This window comes from Magnolia sinica, chromosome 15, assembly GCF_029962835.1.
Source record: "Magnolia sinica isolate HGM2019 chromosome 15, MsV1, whole genome shotgun sequence".
Lineage (NCBI taxonomy): Eukaryota > Viridiplantae > Streptophyta > Magnoliopsida > Magnoliales > Magnoliaceae > Magnolia > Magnolia sinica.
The window spans coordinates 71,841,757-71,860,290 of NC_080587.1; the positions used below are offsets into that span (position 1 = coordinate 71,841,757).

General features: G+C 40.5%; 1 protein-coding gene and 1 long non-coding RNA gene across 2 annotated transcripts; both read left to right on the forward strand.

The window, feature by feature from the left end:
* The first annotated feature begins 7,292 nt into the window (after positions 1–7,292).
* On the forward strand, positions 7,293–11,176 carry LOC131227104 (uncharacterized). Its single transcript, XR_009162070.1, has 2 exons — positions 7,293–7,462; positions 10,427–11,176. It is a non-coding gene; the product is annotated as an uncharacterized LOC131227104 (long non-coding RNA).
* On the forward strand, positions 7,457–9,143 carry LOC131227103 (uncharacterized). The gene has a single exon (XM_058222811.1). It carries the CDS (start codon positions 7,835–7,837, stop codon positions 8,870–8,872), a length of 1,038 nt encoding a protein of 345 aa, XP_058078794.1. The 5' UTR covers positions 7,457–7,834; the 3' UTR covers positions 8,873–9,143.
* Positions 11,177–18,534: the final 7,358 nt, after the last annotated feature.

Below are 18,534 nucleotides of genomic sequence, written 5' to 3' on the forward strand. Positions count from 1 at the left end.
AGCATAATTATAGAAGAATATATTATTTAATCTAGTGACGAGAATATGGACGATCCAGATCATCCTACCGTCTCCGTATGGGCCCCACACTGAATGGCGACACACGAAAAATCCCGAGTGGCGACAGAGGGAAAGCAATCTCTTGCCTGATATAAAGAAAAGGAATAATTTGATACTCCTTCAGAGCGTGACGGATGATACGCAGACGGTGGGAAATTGCTGAGAAATCACAAATGTGGAATAAAATTAATTTGCACCGTACCGTTTAACTTATGCGTATGGATTTAGATGTATCATTACCAAAAATTACATTTATCTGGATTTCTAAATACTAGATTGTTGGACATTTATTGGACGGTTAAAATAGAAAAAACCCAATGGTCTTATATTAAAAGAAGTGTCCACGAATCAATGGATAAGATTCTTCAAACAATCTGAATTTTATAATATAACTTAAGAATCGTTCGTTTCGTATTTTAGTATCTTTAGTTCGAGTTAATATACACCACGTGTATCATTTTTAAGTGCCTGCGTATCATGAGTCATAGGCAACCAGAGTTCAAAATAACTCCCCGGTAAGAAATGGACGCGGATTGCGTACTACCCCACCAGACCTAACTAGAGACGGACGGTTCCTGCAGGGGATCTTTTGAGTCCACCATAATGTATGTGTTTTATCCACACCGTCTATCCATTTTGAAACATCATTTGAGGTGATTTGACCAAAACTTAGGAATATTGAAGGCTCAAGTAGACCACACCAGAAGAAACAGTGGTGATTGAACGTCTACGGTTAAAAACTTCTTGGGTCCACAAAAGTTTTGGATCAATCTGATATTTATTTGTTTTTTTCGCTTCATCTAGGTATATCTAACCTTATGAACGGTCTGGATGGAAAATAAAAGTCATGATTGACCCAGGAAAGTTTCAATGGTGGGCGTCATTGTCACCAATGTTTCCTGTGGTGTGGCTAATTTGAGGCTTCGATCTGCTACTTTTTAGAATAATATCCAAATATGATGTGTCAAAATAAATGAACGGCATGGATGAGACATATGTATCACGATGGGCCCTACATAGCCCTTGCTAGGACAGACCCTCCCTAGCTCCGTACTGGTGGGGTAGTACCCAATCCGCGTCATTAAGCTTCGTTCCTTCGGGAAAAGCTCACGTGCGCGCACGTGAAAGCTCTCCGGACGCCGTGCACACATGCCGGTAACACAACTGGTTCCCGGTCATCCCTCGCGCCCCGCGCGGCGTACGGACTCCTCCCGCCCGCGGGATTGCGGATAGGGCTTACACGTCAGCTACGTGTCGAGGTATAGCTTCGCCCACCGACTCGCAAAAACCCAAAAGATCCCAAACCGATAACCGACACGTGTCGAGATTATTCGCAGCCTTCTAAAAAGTCCAAATGATTCCGTTTCAGTCCATCGCGTTTGAACAAGTTTTTTTAATTGCACGCACCACGTGATTATGTCAGTAACGATCTGAACTGTCCAGTAGATGGGCCACACATGGTGATCCAGCCCCCGTATCTCAATCTACTCAATACGTTGGTTTTCTATGGAAATGCTACTATGGTGCCGGCTCTATGGAAGTTACATGAAATGCCAGCCCTAAAATGCACGTGCGGGAAATAATGTACGTGATCCAGACCGTTGATAATATAGGCTACCATATGGATTGACTACTTTACTAAACTTGGATCAATTGGATGATTATGATCCGGCCATAGTCGTGAGTTCTCTTCATTAAAGCTGAACCGTTGTTCACTCTCGGAGTTGAGCCCTCTTCAGTCACTTATCAGACGTGCTGTTTTGCCTGCGCCGTTCGTTTTAAGATTAAGGACATCTAATGCTAAAGCGTACGATCCTGGAAATAGAGGGAGTTGAATGTTGAAGTGGAGCATGAACGAATCAGTGGGCCACCATATGCTAAAGTGGAGTACGGACGAATCAGTGGGCCTCCATATGCTAAAGTGGAGTATCGACGAATCAGTGGGCCCCCATATGCTAAAGTGAGGTATGGACGTCATCAAGACCATTGATAAGGTGGGCCACCATATGGCAGACGCGAAAGTTTTGGATAAAGCGGATATTTGTATTTTTAATTATTTTATGAATAGGTTGGATGGTAAATGTATTTGTATTTTCCTTCATATATGTTGTAGTGACCTAAAGGGCAGCTTCGCATCTTGAATTTAAGTTTATTTGAGAGAGTTTTGCCTCTAGCCATGCATTTGAAGGTAAATAGGATCAAAAGTTATTTAAAATATATTTGATATAATTTGAAATCTCAAGACTTTGGGTATAATTATAATCAAATGCTTCTTTCCTTCTTTTTTTTTTTCTTCTTTAAAAGCAGGATAACCGCAAGTGTAGTAAAGGTGTTGTTGGCTACCAACATGAGGCAGCCGATGATATTTCAAAACCATTCAATTATTAGTTGCAATATTAAAATGTCATCGATAGGGTGACATAACCTGTTAAAATGTTAGCCATCTAACAAATAACTAGGGTCTGTTCGGTACATTGGATTAGATGGGATTAGATAGAATGAAATTGCATTTAGTCCCATGCAAATTCCACCAGGGTTTTGAGACGATTGGAATGATTGGGATCACAATAAGATGGAATTGTACGGTGATGCATGTGGATTTCAAAATTCACTACACATGTGGGGCTTACAGTGTTGCATGTATTTTAAGCATGTCATTCATCTATATATGCCTCTTATTTGTGTGACATTCTAGTTTATATATATATATATATATATATATAATGATTACAATTCTATGGTCCACCAAACTTGGTTTTGCTTAATCAAGTGTTTTCCTATGGTAAGAATTGTATATGAATATGAGGGTTAGATGATCAAAATGCTATGGTATTTCTAGACATACTATTATTACGTAATAATAGTGTTAATCTTATCTAATATAATTTTGTACTATTTAATCCCAGGGACCAAACAGTCCCTTAAAATACTGTTGATGAGCCGCTATGTTGCAAAAATCCCTACATGGGCTAGCCCACAAGAGGCTAGGAATTTTATATTTATTGTTGGGGAATATAATACTATTATGTAAAACATCATTTACGTATACTATTTTGTGATATTCAAGCTGAATTTAGTTTACTAAATTTAAGTTCTATAAATAAATTGAAAAAATCTATTCATATTAGACATGAGCTCTCAAATAGAAAGTTTGGATTTCAATGCCTTCTAATTATAAGTTGCAAGCACAATTGAAATTTCAAAATCTTCTTAATTCTATATAATTGTAATTTGGATTCGAATACATTTGAAATACAAGCTCCTTAATGATCTCTCATGAAGAAGTTGGATGACAAATAAGTCACAAACAGGTTTCAACGATCCATTACTTACTGCAGTGTGGTTCACTTAAGGGGCTATTTGTTTTTCCAATTAGAAGAATATATGAGGGTAAATGAGTGATGATGACTTCTGAGGTTGGTGTTTGAATGAGAAGTAAATACATGTAACATGTATAATTACACATTGAAAACTATGTCGAAATGCATGAAATCGTCAAGAATTCTGTACCTGTAAAATATGTGGGTCCTACCATGGCATGTGTGATCCACGTTATCCATTTGTTTTACCATCTTATTTTAGGGCATGAACTAAAACATGAAGTGGATTACAAGCTTAATGAACACAACACAGGAAACAAGTAGATAACAATGTTCGCACTTTAAAATTGATACCTTTTAATTATCATGATCCAACTTGTTCGTAAGGTCACACAAACATCCACAAAGGCAACACACAAATATCAGCTTGATCCAAAACTTTCAATGGCCCTCGAGAAGTTTTCAACATTAAGCATTCAATTTCCATTGTTTCTTATGGTGTGGTCCACTTGAGCGTTGGATCTACTTGATTTTTAGGCCAAAGCCCCAAAATGAGCTGACGGAATGGATGAATAGCAAGGATATATGGAATATATACATCATAATGGGCTATACAATATTTAAGTACACAAATCATTCAAATGTATTAGGAGGCTTTGCAAACAAACTCCTTACCAATGTCAACATGAAGTTGCTGCTGCACTTACAACTGAAGATAATCATGACTTATTTACCATCAATTACATTAGTAAATACATGATAAATAAAAAATTAAACAACCCACCTTTAAATATTTGGAGCTTGTCAATGTCAACATTGAAACTACTGCTGGCTGCTGCACTTACACCCTAAGATAATCATGGCTTATTTCCCATCAAGTACAATGGTAAATAAATAATAAATATAAAACAAGCGGCAGGGACTACCACTCAGCCATGGGTAGGACCTCATGTTACACTGTACTCATTCGGTGAGGAAAGAATATGGAAAAGTGAAGAGGAAGGCTAGGAATGAAACCTTGAATCCATGAGCTATTTTTTAAAAATTTGTGAGAAAAATATAAAAAAATTGAAAATTTTATTGAATAATATCTGATGTATATTAACTTTGGATTACACTATTAATAAAGAAAAAAATAAAACGATAATTCATAATAATTAAGAATAGCAAAATTCTAACTTAATAGAAGTTCTGCAATATAGTAAAATTCATCTAAAGCTTAATATGTTAAAAATAAAAAGTGTAAATAATTTTATTGTAAAAGTCTTGGCATAATTACAAATAATTTCTAAAAAAATAAAAAATAAACTCTAAAAATAAATAAATATAATAAAATTAAAATTACTTAAAATAATTAAAAAAATTTCAAAATCTTATTTTTGAACTAAAAGCATACATTAATGTGACCCACCAATTGAGTGGGTGGACCTAAGATAGCCCATTACAGTAAAGATTGATAGGTTGTGTGTTCAGTAACAATAATCAATGATCGAATTAAAAACCATGTCCAAACTAGGGTTCACACTTCAAAAGACAATCAATGTGTTCTGGGTCCACTTTAGTCCTTTTCTACTCATCTTTGTTCCAGGAACATGCATCTTTATACCTACAAAATATCCGTAGCAGCTAGGTGCTGCATTCGTGTCGGCCTAGAGATTGGATCGAGTACTGAATTTAGTGCGCTTTTATTGCACTGAGTAAACTCATTTGGGCCCACCATGAATGTATGTGGTTTACCATTGCTCGTCCATCCGTTTTTCTAACTCATTTGAGGGGTTGGCCTCAAAATTGAAGCATATTGAAAGATTCAATGAATCATACCATAGGAAACATTGCGAAAAATGATTTCCTATACAGACATTGATGAAGGGAAAATAAATATAAGTTTGATCTAAAACTTATGTAGTCTCCAAACACTTTTCGACAGTAGATGTTTAATTCACACTGTTTCCTGTGGTGTGGTCCATCTGAGCTTTGTATATGCTTCACCTTTAGGCTTAAGCCCTAAAATTACCTGATAAAATGGATACATAGAGCAGATAATTAAATACATAAAATATGGTCAACCTCCAGTATGGAGGCGCCACGCATACAATACAGATGGGCCACCTATACCATAGAGTCATGCCACGCATACAGGGTCGACTTGCGACTCAGACAGACCATTTGATGGGCTCACCATGAGGTCGATGTGACCCAAAGGTAACAGATCAGACAATCGGGTCCTTACTCTTGCCCGGGTGGTAGACTCTAAGGAGTTTCAACTACCGGTCAAGGGTTCGAGTACCCATAGGTGGTGAAATTCCACCGGCGTGAGTGTGTGGGGGTGTGTGTGCGTGTGTAAAAATAAAAATTAAAAAACAGATCAGACAATCTATAACACACCAATCAATTTTCGATGGCTCCTGAGCCGAAAATTATGCTGATCTGGTCTCATAGTTTTCAGATTGGAACATAAAATAGTCAACGGTCCAAATCTATCAAAGAAAAGCCCGTTGATCAGTAGTTGGGGTCATTCAATTAATCTGGAGTTTGGATGATGAGCTATATCTCTAGTGGGCCCCACTGTGTGTCCTGTTTGAATTGAGTTAACATACGTCATGTATGGACACGGATTGGCTACTCCCCCTGCCACTAGCCACCCCACCATGATTTATGTGTTTCATCCATGCGGTCCATCTATTTTTCTAGATCATTTTATGGCACTACACAAAAACAAATAGTATATGCTACTCTGAAAAGGACCACATTACAGGAAACAGTGTTGAATGAACGTGGACCATTAAAAACATTTTGGGGGCCATAAAAGTATTGGATCGAGTTGATCTTTGTTTCTTCCCTTCATCTGGGTATTTACAACCTAATAAAAATATTGGATGTCAAATAAACAGTACACTGGGCCTTAGGAGAATTTAAATGATAGATATCCAATCACTATTGTTTTCCTGTTTTGTGGTCCATCTGAGATTTACATCCGTATTATTTTTTTCATAAGGCCATAAAATGATCTTTAAAAATGGATGAACGGAATGGATGAACAAATTAATCATGGTGGGGCCCACAGAGCACCGACCATCAGCCACGGGGCTGGTGTCTGGGGGAGTAGCCAATCCGTTTCCGTCATGTATACGTTATCTGAATGTTTACATATCGACCACCACACTAAGTATATAAAAAAAAAAACCGCAGGCGAGTTGTCTGCTACCCCGCCCGCAGGAAGTTGCCGCGGTCGGAAGCTAGGTGTGGCCCACCGAGCTGTAAGAAAGAAATCCACCGACCCTCATTTTCGATCATTTTATGAAATAATCTTAAAAATGAGCCACATCCAAAACTTAAGTGGACCACACAACAGGAAACAATGGGAATGCAAATGTCCACCGTTGAAACCGTCCAGGTACCACCATGATGTTTATATGCCATCCAAACCGTTCATATGGTCATTCTAACTGTGATGAACTGATAAGACAAATATTAGCATGATCCAAAATTTCTTTGTCCGCAGGAAGGTTTTAATGGTGGATGTTCCATCACCACCGTTTCCTGTAGTTTGGTCCACTTGAGTTTTGGATCTAGCCCATTTTTGGGATCATGCGGTAACAGAAGCTGCAGAAACTGATGGACGGGGTGGATTTCTCACTGACATCTCCATGGGACCCACATAGCTTCCAACCACAGTAGCTTCTGCAGGGCAAGGGTAGCAGGTAACCTTCTTCCCAAAAATCCGTATAACATAAAGCCATAATAAGAACGTGTCCCGTCTCATGGACGGTCCAGATTACCCAAAAACTTAATCACTGATCAAGTTCACACGTACGAATACTAGAACATCACTCCGAACGCGACGGACCAAACACAAAGATACATCCGATCTCCTTTCACCCTATCGATCTCCTTTCGCCCTTTTCCCGACCCCCTTCTACGGATAGCTACAAAAACCCCCTCTCTCTCTCTCCCTCTCTTCTCCCATCCATCCCTCTCTGCAAATACCATCTCCCTCTCCAAACCCTAGATTTACAACCCCCAAGATCTGCATCTCTACACCACCGATCTTCCAAATGCCGAATAAATCCACTCAAAATCAGGTACTTCTAATCAAACCACTTCTTCTTCTTTCTCTCCATCTTCATTTCCTCTCATGAAAGATTATCACAATCCAAGAAAGAAAAAGGAAAAAAGGAAAATTTTCTGTACCATACAATAAAAAATATGGGTCTTAAATATCGATTCCATTTGTACATAATCAAAGAATCGAATCTGTACAGTTTTAGCAATTTAGGGCAAAAGAAAAACAAATCGAGAATAGTTCGATTTCTCTGAATTAGCGTTTTAGGGCAGAGAAAATCGAGAATTAGAAGGAATCGAGAATCCGAAATCTCTAAATTAGTGGAGTTTTAGAGTGAAAGAAATCGAGAATAGAAGGAACCGAGAACCCGGATTCTCTCAAAGTGGAGAAAATGAGCTTGAGTGCTGCCGCCGAAGAGGATTCGGCGCCTGACATCCATCTGCCTGCCGATATCGATTGGCAGATGCTTGATAAATCGAAGTTCTTTGTCCTCGGTGCGGCCCTTTTCTCTGGCGTATCCGCTACTCTCTACCCTGTCGTTGTCCTCAAGACCCGTCAGCAGGTCTGCCAGGCGCACCTCTCCTGCTTCAAGACAGCGGTCTCGATCCTCCGCCATGAGGGCCTTCGTGGCCTCTACCGTGGGTTCGGCACCTCCCTCACAGGGACAATCCCCGCACGGGCGCTCTACATGACTGCTCTTGAGGTCACCAAGAGCAACGTTGGGACTGCCACCGTGCGGCTGGGATTCCCTGAGCCTGCGGCATCGACAATCGCCAACGCAGCCGCGGGGCTCAGTGCTGCCATGGCTGCGCAGCTCGTCTGGACTCCCATTGACGTCGTCAGCCAGCGGCTCATGGTGCAGGGGAATCCCTCATCTTCTTCTTCATCTTCCATGTCCAAATACTGTGGCGGAGTTGATGCATTCCGGAAGATTCTCAGATCGGACGGGCTGCGGGGTCTGTATAGGGGGTTTGGGATGTCGATCTTGACGTATGCGCCATCGAATGCGGTTTGGTGGGCATCATATTCAGTGGCCCAGCGGCTCGTTTGGGACGGGCTAGGCTGCTACTATTACTGTAGAAGAGAGCCTGATGGTAAAGGAAGTGCCCCATTTCGGCCTGATTCGAAGACGGTCATGGCTGTTCAGGGGCTGAGCGCTGCAATGGCAGGTGGGGTTTCAGCTTTGATCACGATGCCGTTGGATACGATCAAGACAAGGTTGCAGGTGTTGGATGGGGAGGAGAATGGGAGGCGGCCCCCAACGATTGGGCAGACAGTTAGGAATCTTGTGAGGGAGGGTGGGTGGGCTGCGTGTTACAGAGGCCTGGGCCCGAGATGGGCATCCATGTCAGTGTCCGCAACCACGATGATCACTACCTATGAGTTCCTGAAGCGGTTGTCTGCGAAGAGGCAAGAGAGCTTGACTTGACAGTGAATGGTCTGGCGGAAATGGGAAAATGTTTTTCTTCTTCTGTTTGAGCTTTGTATGATGAACCTGCTTTGTGTAAGTAAAATGCAGGTTTCATATCCCTTTTTTTGACGTTTTAAACCTTCTCCTCTCCTTCCCATTCTCTCCTTCTCAAGCTGCTACCTGGGTTTATTCTTCTCTGGTTTGGGAGATTGAATTGAAGGGGATTTTCTTGTATTCTGTAGATATATGTATCAATGTTCTATGAATGGGGGAGGTGGGTTTATATGAAGCTTCTGAGTTTGAGAATGGAAATGGTGGCTTTGGGTTTCTGATGATGATTGATTTTGTGGACAAACACTACACATTAACTTGGAATATAGATTAGTTGTTCCCTCCAATTGGTGCCAATCAGTCAGTGGGCCACATTTGATCAAATGGCTGTAATTGTTGCATTGACAGTCTTTTTGCAGGATGTATTATCAATTCTTTGGTTGAGGGATTGTGCAGTTTGTTTTGGGCTTTCAGTTGTACGAGTTGGGTCCATGGTGGGGCATTGATCTAAATGTTTGATATGATAGGGAGTAACCATGGATGGCCCATGCACCAATAATTCCCCGGATAGAGATAATACCTGGCCTTTTTGGGTGGAATGTGAACTGTTGTTGTATTTTCTTTCTTAAACTTTTATTTGTTGGGAAACCCGTTGAAGGGTTAGGATTTTTCCATCTGGGAGATTTGTCCATCCACAATGAGGAACATGCCCCCCAACACATTGGATCTTTGAATCATGGGCCCCACTTATAGAAACTAAAAGACCAAATGCACTTTTGGCATGAGCATTATGTGATATATCACTCGGGCAAACGATCAAAAAATTGTTAGAAATATCTGATCACTGTGAGTTTTAGGATGTGGGCCGTCTCGATTGGGGGTTGTCACCAGACTACCAATTGAAGAGTTAAGATGGTCTGCACACTTGCTTTATTTATACTTCATTTGTGGTATCATTTCTTGTATTTTGGCAAATGTCATCTAACAACCACCTTGATTGACTGAGGCACCTGCGTATTTTTACTTTTTTTTAGTAACATGGGGAACATCTTTGTACTATTTCAATTTTCTTTGGAACTAGAACAACTGGTGAACTTGGGAGTCTGTTTGGATGCACTATTGAATTGGATTGCAATTTCTAGGTCAATAAAGTGGAAATAACCCAAATATGATTTCCTTAAATTGAGGTTTACTAAAGCCCGCATGCATCTACAGTGCTGCTCAAAGACGCTCCAAAATTGCAAATCTTGTGCCAATATACGGCACATTTGTAAAGGATCAGAGCTTTGGGCCACTCTGCCTAAATCTTGTGACCCAAAATACAGGGTTCACCCGAAAAGTGGGACATGGTATACAGAACAGATGGACTGCTAGGAAACAGTCATCTAGACCTTCCATCTCTTCCATACATCTGACCTACCTGAGGATTAACAGCCTGATTTTTAAAATAAATAAATAAATCAGATTCTTTTACACAGTGGTTGAATTGAGTGTTCACAGTTCAGTTTTCCTTGTGCATAGAAGCGAGTTCATGGAGTACTTTTGGCACTGATGATCTAAACAATGTGGTCCATCTCATGGAAAGCTCAGATTCTTGTACAAATTGTGTTATGTTGGTTGAATTGAGGAGGTTTGTAATTCAGTTCCCTTTTGCATCCAAACGCTGCGGGGTATTTGTATTTTGTACATGCTTTTTTCTTTTTCCTCCCCAAGTTCAACACTTGAATAGAAGGCTGATGAAACACGCTGATGAACACTTTCGGACACAAAATGAAGCAACCGATGTGATAACTTGGGAGAGAACATTTCAATCATGACATTATAGTAAGAAACTATTCCTGAGGCCCATCTTTCTGGACCCCATGATTGGAACGCCCCCACAAAAATCTTGGAGATTCGAAGATACTAGCCTCGAACTACAAATTTGAGGACCGGAGGGCGGCTGGTAAAACATAGTGAACCGTTCAGGAAATGGCTCATTTATGGTACTTGTGCTTGCTAATCATGTGGATGTTAAGATAGTAGAGGAGTTCTAATCTGCAGATGGCTGTAAAAAATAAATAAAAAATCTGTGCAGCTCACAACCTCATGTGGTAAGTGTCTGGTGATCAGGAATGTTTGTTATAGTGGGTCACACAGTGCGAACAGACCATAACCCAGAAATCAAGGGGACCAGACTGGTGGCCATCAGATCAGAGGCCTGAGGAAGGAACAGTTGGAGAAATGGACCGCATGCAACAATCAAATCCCTTCCCCCGCCCACCCCCACCCCCCCCACCCAAAAAAAAAAAAACTGGTCGTATAAGAGTTGTCTGATCTTTTTCATTTTTTGTGTAGATAGCTCGGACACCTTTGGCCCACCAGATCAATGGTCGTGATCACCAGAAATGTTTGCTGCATGTTGCCAGTGAACTCTGAAGTGTTTCTACATGGCAGCTGATCTTGCACTTGATTATTTCTTTTCTAAGTGTGTGATGTAACATCTTAAAAACAAATTGACATGGAACAGAACAATTGACAAAAGTAGCTTGAAAGATAACATAAAAAACAGAGAAGGATTACAAAAATAGCATAGGTAGGTCCCTCCCACTTGATTCATGCTTAGATGGTAAGTTACCATACAACTATCACATAAATTGCCACTGGGTTATCTCTTTATGACATCAAACCGATTCAAAAGGATGGCACGCATGATGCGTGATCGACCTAATTTTTGCATAAGGTGCTCTACATGGTGGGCCCAACCTTTTGGATGGTTTGATCCGGCCAACTTTGTAGATGGTTTGGATGTCATGCATGCTTGACTCATTGTCATTTTTATTTTATTTATTTTTTTAACACACACTTACAATCGTTCCCTGTCTCAATGTCGAAACAGAATCTGTCTATCACTGAGCGATGAGCCTAATCCCGATCCCAAGCATTGGGTGGATGGTAACTTATTGAGGCAAGTACGTGGTGCAACTTGGGTCCCTCACTAGTTGGTTTTGGCTCAGAAATCTTGGTTTGGGAATGGGTTAAGACCTCAGGCAACCCAAACCTAACCTTAGATGGAGCACATGCAGGTATGAGTCGTAGTCATGACTAACACACGTTCATGCTTGCAGCCATCCATGGTAAAGGATTCATGACCTGAACCGCCTGAGGCATGAAAAATAAGCTTCATGACTCCGGTGGTAGACTCTCAGGAGTTTCAACTCCTGGTCAAGGGTTCGTGTACCTATAGGTGGTGAAATCCTGCTACAGGGTGAGTGTGTGGGGGTGTGTTTTTTTTTTTTTTTTAAAAAGCCCAAATGTTGAGTGGCATGATGATAGCAACCGTCCATGTAAATGGCTTCATACTATGCAAGCCATGGTAAAATAAAAATAAAAATAAAAATAAATAAATAAATAAAAAGGTGAACTGATGATTTTGACTATCAACATCTTTACCAATTTCAGTTGTTACCCAACATGCTACTATTTTTTCAAATTACATAGTTAAATATATAAACTATATAAAAAAAGACATTCAAATCCAAATTATCATATCTTAACATTTTTCCCTACAGTTTAGTGTTCTACTTTTAAATGTTAAATTGTCAAAAGCTTTATGATAGACTGTCCACCATATATAAACCCCAACCAACCGGATAATGCACATCCAAAATGGCAACCAAGCATTATTTCATGTCACATTCATTTTCCATTGTGAAAAAAGTACACGCACACCACTCAAGTTTGGAGAATATTGGTGTTTCTTTTTTGAATGGTGGGAGTAGTTGGTGTTATGAGTGGGTATTTTCAAACCAATGGTATTTATGGTGTTTTGTATTGTATTTGTTTTAGATATAATAAATTTATTTTGAGAGGGAGATGGGATAGATATATTCCAATTCTTTATTTACTTCCTTATATATATATATATATATATATATATAGAGAGAGAGAGAGAGAGAGAGAGAGAGAGAGAGTCATGCTCCCCTGCACACCTACGCACATGCGCACCTTTGCACACGTGCTATGGGTGTCTAATCTGAACGGTCCATGTGATGCGGAATCCCATAAAACCTCCAGGACAAATTTTCACCCCGATCTAATATTCTGGTGGGCCATAGCAAAGAGAAATGCAAATCAAGGTAGGAAATTGTTTTCATTTTTCATGGCCCATCAAAGTTTTAGATCACAGTAAAACTTGGGCCCTGGGGGTTTCAGGAGGTGCTGCTTCACATGAACGGTTCAGTTTTAGATATAATAAATTTATTTTAGGAGGGAGATGGGATAGATATATTCCAATTCTTTATTTACTTCCTTATATATATACACACATAGGTATTAATTTTGTGTCTTCTTTTGAGGTAAAAACCAGCCCTTATCTTTCTATCCTCTAGTCTAATACACATTCAAAGTGTACTACACAAAAGTACACATGAGGTCTACTCAAAACTTCTAATAGACATCAAGGATCTGATACTTGATAAGCTGTTTGAATATCTTCTTTCAGAGGAAGATTGGGCAGTCCTTGGACTACTAAAGTGAAATTGTGGTTTGCACTATTTTCCTATCCATGTGGTACTCTAACCATTCGTAGCACAAATTTTAATGTAAACCATTGGCTCGATTTAAATGTAAATGATTAGCTGGTAGACGAGACCAAAGTCTGTAAAACCCATAATAGCAGATCACAAGAGCAAAACAAATCGAGAAAGGCAATGGTAGAAGAGTGCTCCAAATCTCAATGGCAGAAAGTTCGAAACATGGCCCATCCAAAAGGATGATATGATCAAGAAAAATAAAAATAAAAATAGAAGATGAACTAAAATAACATAAAAGAAAAGAAAAAACACTTGAAAATGAAGGAAAGAGAGTAAAAATATAACTCAAAAAGTACCCAGAACTCGGCCTGGGACAAAGCCCACAAATAAAGCCATCTTAAGCTTATGTTAAAACCACACATAAAGATACATCAATACTCTCCCTTAAGATAGAGCATATATATCACGCATGCCCAGCTTAAAAATAATGTCGACTAAATGAGAGGATGACACTACTTTTGTAAGTACATCCGCTAATTAATCCTTACAAGGAATATGAGACAGAGAAATAAGACTTGCAAAAAACTTCTCCCAAATGAAATGACAACCTATCTTGATATGTTTGGTGAGATCATGAAACACCAAGTTAAATGCATTTGTTTACAACCGATCTTCCTTGGCCAAATCCAACGGTTAAGAAGACGCCACATGTCAGCACAATAGTACGAAATATTAGAACCAGATACTCGCAGATTGCCAGAAGAAAATGAGGATTGAAAGACGTCTTTATTAGGCACGCAGGCCACACATTTAGTGGACCGAGAGGCCAGAGTCTTATAATAGCCTGGAGAACACACGTGCGACTGGAACGCTAGAGACAATTATTTTTCTAGTGACATGTGGCTAAAGGAGATAGGTCATCTATATGTAAAGCTTCTAGAAGGTGTAAACAAGCGGAATGCTAAGGTAGTGATTTATATTAATATGCAGCGAGTCTTGATTAGTTGCACGTGTGTAAGGAAAATAGAAGCCGTTTTGAATCATAAATACAAGCAGCCATGGCTACGTAAAGGTTAGCCAATTTCTATAAAGGTCCTGAGACTTAATCCCGAATTAGAATCAGAGTAGGCCAAGGCTATTAGTCAATTAGTCGATTAATCCCATAATCCAAGGGAATCATACGGAAAGCCACCTCCTATCCAAACCTATAAAAAAGTAAACAGAGAACAAAGAGTTCTGGGCCCTTGCCATGCCAAACACACACATCTATTGTTTTGTATAACGTTGCCTATCTTTTTATACCTTACAGATATGTATCATAATCTCACTTAGTTTCGTCTCTCCACTTTTGTCCAACACAATACTACAACATGTCCATATCGATTAGCATGGTTTTAGTCTAGTTTAGTTTTCATCCACTTCTGTCTAACACTTTGCTGCAACAAGTTTGGATTAGTTTAGTTTTTCGTCCACAACCTTGTCATCAGGTATCAAATCCCTAAGTTCTCACTTAGCAATTTCATTTAGGCACGACCATCTCACAACCGCCAAGGTTTAGATGAATCGTTGCTAGCTAGGTGTACATGAGTCGATTCAAGTCGAGCTTGGCATAGCTCGACTCGGCTCGGCCACTTGCCGACCCCAACTTGAACTCGGCTCGGCTCGGTCCTCGGGCCTGACTGGCCAGCTCGGCTCGGCCACTTGCCGACCCCAACTTGAACTCGGCTCGGCTTGGTCCTCGAGGCTGACTGGCCAACTCGGCTCGACCACTTGCCGACCCCAACTCGAACTCGGCTCGGCTCCGTCCTCAAGCCTGACTGGCCAGCTCGGCTCGGTTTGATCAGTAGCTCGGGCCAGTTCGAGACGAGTTCGAGCCAAGATCGAGCCGAGTTCGCCTCTGCGGCATTTTCATAAACACATGGACTGCATCTCAAATTCTCACTGTTTGTGAAACAGCAGCAACGGTTTTTACTAGTATTTCATCAGACAACTCGTAGGCAACATGAAAATTAAGAAAAATGGGTATTTATTTCACATGCATACCTTCCTTGCACTAGCCGACACTTGATTAGGTCATTTTATCAAATAGTTGGTTTGGATTTGGGTGAATGGACAATCGAGAGGATTTGGGCGAACGACTGAGAGGATTTTGGCGAACGGGTTAGGATTTGGGCGTTGGCCGCTAGGGTTAGGGTTGGGTGAACATGTAATGGTTTTTTTTTTTTAAAAAAAATCTATATATACTTAACTCAAAACTCGATCTGAGTCTATCCGAGCCTAACCGAGTCGAGTCGAGCTAGGTCCAGCTCGGACTCGACTCGAAATGTTTCGAGCTCATAAAACTGGCTCGAACACAGTTTTGATCCGAGTCGAGTCAAGCTTTTCCGAGTCGATCCGAGTAAGCTACCGAACTAACTCGACTCGTGTACACCTCTAACCACCGCTTCGCCTGCTCGGATTGCCGGTAGTAATCTTTCTTCTCTGCTTTTTTTATTTATATGTCGATTGTACTACATTCTTCATTAATTCAATAAAATCAACACTTAATTTTATTTTTTACTTATGAGTATATTGCATTGTTGTTAAACAATACAAGCTATTATTAGCGTAATATAAAGTCTTTGCTTTTAAAAAAAAGAACCCACGTAAAGAACTAACCCTCTCCTTCATAAATCGCCTAATTACTTGTAATTGGTGGCCGGTAAATAGCCAATCTTCTCAAATTCAATCTTAATTTGCCTATTTTTGAGCCTAGGGTCATAAGGTATTCGGTTCGATTCAAGTCATATTCGGCTATGACATGGCTAGTACATATACATACACGCAACATGCGCGATTGAATAAGCATGCACGTGCAACCATGTCTCCGAATTGAAGCCTACGACATTGTGGATTACGGCTTAATTATCGAAAAAAGATGAAGAAGAAGAAGAAGAAGAAGAAGAAGGAATTAGATTAAGAAATTTAATACCAAGGTCTAGAAGAAAAGTTCAAAGTTAGAGAACCTCATGTGTAACCTAACCCATTAACCGATACTCTCCTTCACTAGAAGAACAAGAAACATAGTATACTTATTGCTCTTACAAGAAACAATACTTACACCAACAAAAGTACAATATCAAGGTATCGATCGTTGATCACTTATTGACTGATGTAGAGCGGGTCGCGGACAGTTACATGGCCAATATGGATCAGAAAAGGCCCGGTCGACGACAGAAGTGATCCAGACCATCGGATCTTAAATCGGGTGTATCTCACAATCCGGAATGAGTTATTTGACATAAAATATATGATTTTGGGGTAGAACGGGCTACTTTAGCCAACCAACCCCGCTACGCTGGGTTGCACAAGCCGGATTTGCGAAATACCCCTAGATCGACGCTCGTTTCCCAGTTTTAATTTCGTTTTTACTATAAATAGTAAGTTTTAGTTTGATTATAACTCTTCATCCGTTAGGCTTTAGGAGTTGTGCCCAACGTGAAAAGAGCTTAGAATAATTAGGAGAACGGTTTAGTGAAGCCAAATAGGACACTTACTATTTTTGGCTGAAAACCTTGCACACTAGTAGAAATCACGACCGTCTATAAATAGTAAGTTTACTATTTATAGTAAGTCGCGAATTCTAGGAGTTTTAGTTGTAGTTTGATTCTGATTGCTTTCCCATTGCTTGGTACCCCTATTTAAAGAGCTGTGAACTCATTTTTATTCATTCATTAATCAATTTCGAATTTATTAAAATTTATTTCTATTTTCTGCTTTCTTTCCTCGTGGATTCGAGAAGTCTTTGTGAGGAGTTCAGAGAAGTTCTGTGGATTCGGAATAGTTATCCTCTCGAGGAAGACGGTGCTCAACCTCACGTCCTTCTCTGTGTCAATTTAGTATCAAAGCAAGGTTTTTTTCTCGAATAGATGGCTTCTAACGATGGGTCGGGTAACAATCCCATGGGCAATGCTCTAGGGAATTTACCTTTAATGGCGGCAGCTTTTGAAGCAGCGTAACAAGAGAATCAGCAAGCCATGCAAGGGTTATAGGCTTTCATCGACCGCATAGCGGATTTCTTGGCGAAAATCCTAGGGCGACTCCGTGTTCTTGGTGGTAATCCTCCACCGCCAATTGCTGAAACTCGTAATCTCCTTGATCGCAGGATAGTACCGGCAGTGCATCCAAGAGTTTTTCTTGAGGAAGGGGGCTCTAGTGAGGAAGAGATCTACGAAATAATCTTTCAACACCCTAGATAAGGCAGCGATCGAGTAGATCGAACAGATCAAGAATTCAAGATGCGGGTTGATATTCCTAACTTCAATGGCCAACTATACATTGAGAATTTTCTCGATTAGCTTTATGAAGTTGAGCAATTTTTTGACTATATGGACATCCTTGAAGCAAAGAAGGTCAAGCTCTTGACCTACAAGTTGAAAGGAGGAGCTTCAGCTTGGTGGGAACAACTGCAACTCGCGCGACCTAGACAGATGAAAGCACCAATCCGCACATGACAGCGGATGAAGGAGCTAATACGTTCCCGATTCCTCCCTAGCAATTACGATCAGGTATTATTCCAACGATACCAAAATTGTCAACAGGGTAGTCGATCAATAAGAGAATACGTAAAAGAATTTTACCGCCTGGTGGCGCGTAACGATTTAGTCGAGAATGAATCACAGCAAGTCGTCTGATTCAACGGTGGATTGCGTATGGCGATCCAAGATCGAGTCCAGATGCAGTTCGTCTGAATGATGAATGATGTGATCAAGTTGGTTACTCGAGCAGAAGTATAACTTGAACGTCTCCTACCACAAGAATCACTACGGCAGGTCCACCCCAGGGAGCTCCACAGTCTAAGGGGAAGGAGTCCATAGGAGCACGCACGAAACCTCCTACGTCTGAGAGCTGAGATCAGGGAAGCGAGCAAGCTAGACTCCAAAGGGGCGTATCGACTGCTGCTGGTCCAAGTAGAATCCCGAACCCTTATGATCGACTAAGGCTCAACAACTGCTATCGTTGTGGCCAACCGGGCCACCTATCAAATACTTGTCCCCAGCGAAAAGTGGCGAACCTCGCCATTAATGATGGTAGTACTGATAACGCCTATGAAGATCCAGATGTTGAAGAACAGGA